We start from the raw sequence: 4,868 nt of genomic DNA, 5'->3' as shown, positions 1-4,868 counted from the left end.
TGGTATTGTATTTTCTCTTCATTGATTTTTTTGTGTTTCATCTAATTTAATTTAATTTAATTCGTTGTTCAATAAAAACCTTTATTAGTTATGTAATGGTTTAATTTAATTGTATCGTAGATGAAAATATTAGTATAACTGTTACTTGTTAATTGATTTCGATTATGATTTGAAATTTTTTTGTATTAACATATTCGGCATATATGATAAATTATTTAGAGTTTGATCCATTTGGAAAAATGTCTGAATTTATTTTTGTTTCGTCATCCTTACTTAAGTTGCTCGTGTTCCGTCCATGCTTTAGCGTCTTTGCGAAAGAAGTGTTTTGATGCGGTGATTGTTACAACTTTCTAGGTGTTGTGAAATTTTGGTAATAATTCATTTTTTGGATTCGCGAAGTCCGAGAACTTGTTCAATGTTAATGATTTGTAATAAGTATAAAAATTATAAGACCAACTAGGTTGGTTTTTTTTTTTTTTGAACCAGCAAATTTTATTAAGAAAAAAGAAAACTCAACCTCACATATCAAGGTAGGGATACAGATACAGTCGCCACCACAATATAGAATATCAAGTTCCCCTATACTTTTTTACATAAGTGGATTAATACATCAATCTATCTATTTATAAACTTTATTATCGCTTCTATGCTTAAGCAACATGAACACCGATGACTGAACCATGTCCACAACTTTTGTAGATGCAATCCTTGATTGATTGAAGGTTCTATCATTTCTCACTTTTCACAGACACCACATCGTACCATAGCATATACCCACCAAGACCTTTTTCTTTTTTGGACAGTTCCGCCATGTCGCCGCAAATTATTAGAAGTTCAAATACCTTATCAAATGAGGGCATCGAAATACCACACCATCTAAATATCGTTATTTATTTACAATTCGTTTGTTTTGATGCTAGCTTTTTGCTATATTAATGATATGTTGTTCTAAAAAAAATTGTATTCCCCTCGACTTAAACCCAATGCATCCCTCGATTAAAGTACACGAATTAAAGTATGATGGTTTGAAAGATAAAAGTCACAGAAGTTAATTAAATACATGAAAATTCACAATAAATAAATAAATGACAGCATAAATTTGGATGACATTCAACCATAATTGAGACGAAAAATGTCATTTTGCACGTAGAAACTTCCTTGTGGAGTGGGGATCAAATGAAACATCTGCAAAGAATCCAACATCAACTTATTTAAATATACCAACTAAATGACTCTAAATTACTTAAATAATAATGAATTCTTTATGAATTTGTTGATTATATGTGTTGTTTCTTCTGATCTGAATTTAAAACCATAATGCTTAATCGGACATATTAATTTCTTCAAGGTATAAGGTGTAAAAAAAAAGTACTATGTTAGGTTGCAATAAGAAAAGAAAAATAGCATATCATAATAGATAAATAAATATATTAAGTAAACTTTATTTGTTGCATTTAGCCCTAAATATTTTTACTGCTAATTGCTAAATTGCATTTTTTTTTTTTTAAATCTACATAATTGTTCTTGTGATTCAAAATATTTTTGGTTATGTTACATTGAAATATATAGATTCAAATTCAATCTTGTTGTATGATAGTAAGAATAAGTATTTATTGAAGTGTGTAAAGGTGAGAAAAAGGTATATTTGATGTGTGTTCCTTAAAGGGCTGTTTTGGAGTTGGAAATACGAGGACAATGTGTCAATGCTTCATATAGAGAAAAGTTGAAGATGAATTGTGAGCATTAGCAAATAGGGAAAATGACTTAGGAGGGTAACTACCTCTTATCCGTGTTTACATATTGGTAACTTCTTCTTTTTTGTACATAAGAAAGCAACTAACTTGTTTTAACTGTTTAAATTACACCAATATTACCGGCTAATATCTGTTTTAACCGGTAACTCAAAAGGAAAATGACTTAGAAGGGTAACTACCTCTTATCCGTGTTCACATATTGGCAACTTCTTCTTTTTTGTATATAAGAAAGCAACTAACTTGTTTTAACTGTGTAACATCCCAAAAATCATGACCAAAAATTTCGTTTTTAATTTAATACTAAAACCATAATTGTCAAACCATTAATTTAATACTCTGGCATCGGGCCCCGCCCGGCATCAGGCTCCGCCTGGCATCGAGCCCTGCTCGGTATACAGATCTGTCTCGCTTAGGCCCCGCTTGTCTCCGGGCCCCGCCCGCTAAACACATACAATCATATAACATGATAACACATAAAGAAACATACTCTACTGTATCGCTGTCCTAAGAAACATACTCTGCTAATAATGAGATACAAAACCTCTTCCGTACTCAGCTAGTTCCAGTCAGGCTTTAGCAGTGCAAGGTGAGTCTCCTCACTGTGTGAATGGGTCTAAGGCCACAATGTCAACCCATGTAGTCTATGAGTAGGAAGACCCGGGGGTTAGCCCTAGGCATTGTATGCTAGTATGTTATTCCGGACCAAGGTCCGATGCCGGGCGGGTGCCCGAGGAATGTTTGCATGTTAGATTATACTTATTGTCTGTGTGATACTTGTATGTGTCTGGTAGGGAGGTGAATGTGGGCGAGGTCCTGTATCTCATCACTAGCTGAGTACGGACGAGGTTCCGTATCTCATTATTAGCAGAGTATGTTTCTTAGGAGAGGGATACAATAGAGTATGTTTCTTTATGTGTTATCATGTTATATGATTGTATGTGTTTAGCGAGCGGGGCCCGGAGACAGGCGGGGCCTAAGCAAGACAGATCTGTATACCGAGCAGGGCTCGATGCCAGGTAGGGCCTGATGCCGGGCGGGGCCCGATGCCGGAGTATTAAATTAATGGTTTGACAATTATGGTTTTAATATTAAATTAAAAACGAAATTTTTGGTCATTATTTTTGGGATGTTACACAGTTAAAACAAGTTAGTTGCTTTCTTATGTACAAAAAAGAAGAAGTTGCCAATATGTGAACACGGATAAGAGGTAGTTACCCTCCTAAGTCATTTTCCCTTTGAGTTACCGGTTAAAACAGGTATTAGCCGGTAATATTTGTGTAATTTTAAACAGTTAAAACAAGTTAGTTGCTTTCTTATGTACAAAAAAAATAGTTGTCAATATGTGAACACGGATAAGAAGTAGTTACCCTCCTAAGTCATTTTCCCTAGCAAATATTATATAGAGTAATCTATTATGTAAAAGTCTAAGAGGTATAACAATAGCAAAGTTATCGAATTCATTACGTCAACATAAGAGCAAACAACTTGGAGACCTTGGTGTTTCTCCCTTCATTTTCTTATTGAAGAGATAATTAAAGATAAAAGGAAATCATGAAGACAGAGTTCAGGATTTGTAGAAATTAATTACGTCATTTTTCTTATACGAAAATAAAGAGGAACAGATCTTAATATGATTTAATTGAAATAAAATAATCCTTTGCAATTATGTGATATACTGATGTTATGTAGTTCTTTCACAAAAAAGATTTAAGCTAAAGGTTGCAAAATTGATGGATCGAATATCAAAACAAGTTATTTCCTATAATAGAGAACGATTTGGGTTCATCACCAATTGTAGTCCATTTTAAAGTTAAATATATCTAATTAAGCCATTAAATGTGATTACAGATTATTAAACTACATATTATATAAGTAACTGAATCAAAATTGATGGTACTTCTTATTGAAGCCACCAGTACGTACCTGACTAAACCGAAGAGGGTGGTCTTCGTCAGCAAGTCGGAGGCTGCCGCTAACAAACACCACAATGCCGCCGGCAAACGAGGAGGGTTGGGAGTCAATAGTGCTAATGAGATGATGGCATTTATCGAAAGGCAACTGGTTTATCTTGGAACAGATATTATCACCACCTTGTAGCTTTTGACCTTCAAAAGTCAACATAGAGGATTGATGGTAGAGGGAAGCAAGAGAGGACCTATCAGTATCAAACAAATGATAGTAATGTTCCACAAATGCCCTTCCCACCATTTCAACTTGTTCTTCCATTTTTTGCTTGTTTCTGCATGGGTTTCGATTGGACGGAAGGAATATAAGGAGGCCATAATCGGAATATAAGCTGCTGCAATGCCACGCAAAGTTGGTCAAGGCATAAAACTTTTTGGTTTCTTTTTAATTATAAATAAATTATTTTCTCGAAAATACCATTATTCTTAGATTTAGCAAATAAAAAACAATTTCATAAATTACCACTAAATGTTACTCCCTCCGTCCGAAAATAATAGTCCACAGACAAAAAACACACAGTGTAAGAAAATATTAATTACCATTAACTTTATTAAATAAAATGACAGACTTACCCTTCTGTTGCATTTAATTCTATGGTAGTTGCATTTAATTTTATTGTAATTTAACTAACAATGAGGGATATTATGGTAAAATACATGTTTATTTTTAGAAGTAGACAATTATTTTGGGACAAACCAAAAAGGAACATGGACTATTAATATGGGACGGAGGGAGTAATAATTACGCTATTATCATTTTTAGTTTAATTTTTTTGAACGGCTTTTAGTTTAATTAGTTTTTACAACCAGGGGCGGAACACGGGCATTAGAGTATGAGGGGCCGAAGGATATATAACGAAATAAATTAATTTGTATGACAAATTAAAATAAAAATAAAATTTATTAATGATAAGATAATTACAATGTAGGTTTTTGATGAATATGAGAAAAAACATATTTTATAAATGTTTTTTTGAAAGTCTTTATATTATGATTTTTTATTCTAACAAAACCTTTTAATTTGCTTCAGTTTTTGTTTATCTCCAAACAATTTAATAATCGAAAAGATGAGTACATCAAAATTAAAAAGCATGAATTATTTATTAAATCACATATCATAATCCTAATGAACATGGACGATTACAACCTA

General features: G+C 32.8%; 1 protein-coding gene across 1 annotated transcript; it reads right to left on the bottom strand.

Moving 5' to 3' along the window:
* Positions 1–996: 996 nt before the first annotated feature.
* On the bottom strand, positions 997–3,994 carry NTL (NTF2-like protein). Its single transcript, XM_079087050.1, has 2 exons — positions 3,678–3,994; positions 997–1,185 (listed from the first exon to the last, which is right to left on the bottom strand). Exons 1-2 carry the CDS (start codon positions 3,978–3,980, stop codon positions 1,111–1,113), a joined length of 378 nt encoding a protein of 125 aa, XP_078943176.1. The 5' UTR covers positions 3,981–3,994; the 3' UTR covers positions 997–1,110.
* Positions 3,995–4,868: the final 874 nt, after the last annotated feature.

The sequence above is a fragment of the Lactuca virosa genome, chromosome 1, assembly GCF_052849685.1.
Source record: "Lactuca virosa cultivar CGN04683 chromosome 1, Lactuca_virosa_CGN04683_v6, whole genome shotgun sequence".
NCBI classification, from domain to species: Eukaryota; Viridiplantae; Streptophyta; class Magnoliopsida; order Asterales; family Asteraceae; genus Lactuca; species Lactuca virosa.
This window is presented reverse-complemented; position numbering and strand designations above follow the sequence as displayed.

Excerpts from the sequence above, each read along its gene's own strand:
- NTL (XM_079087050.1), bottom strand. The coding sequence starts at position 3,980 with ATGGAAGAACAAGTTGAAATGGTGGGAAGGGCATTTGTGGAACATTAC. Across the intron at positions 1,186-3,677 it reads ACCCTCTTCGGTTTAGTCAG|ATGTTTCATTTGATCCCCAC; the intron begins GTACGTACTGGT and ends GATTCTTTGCAG.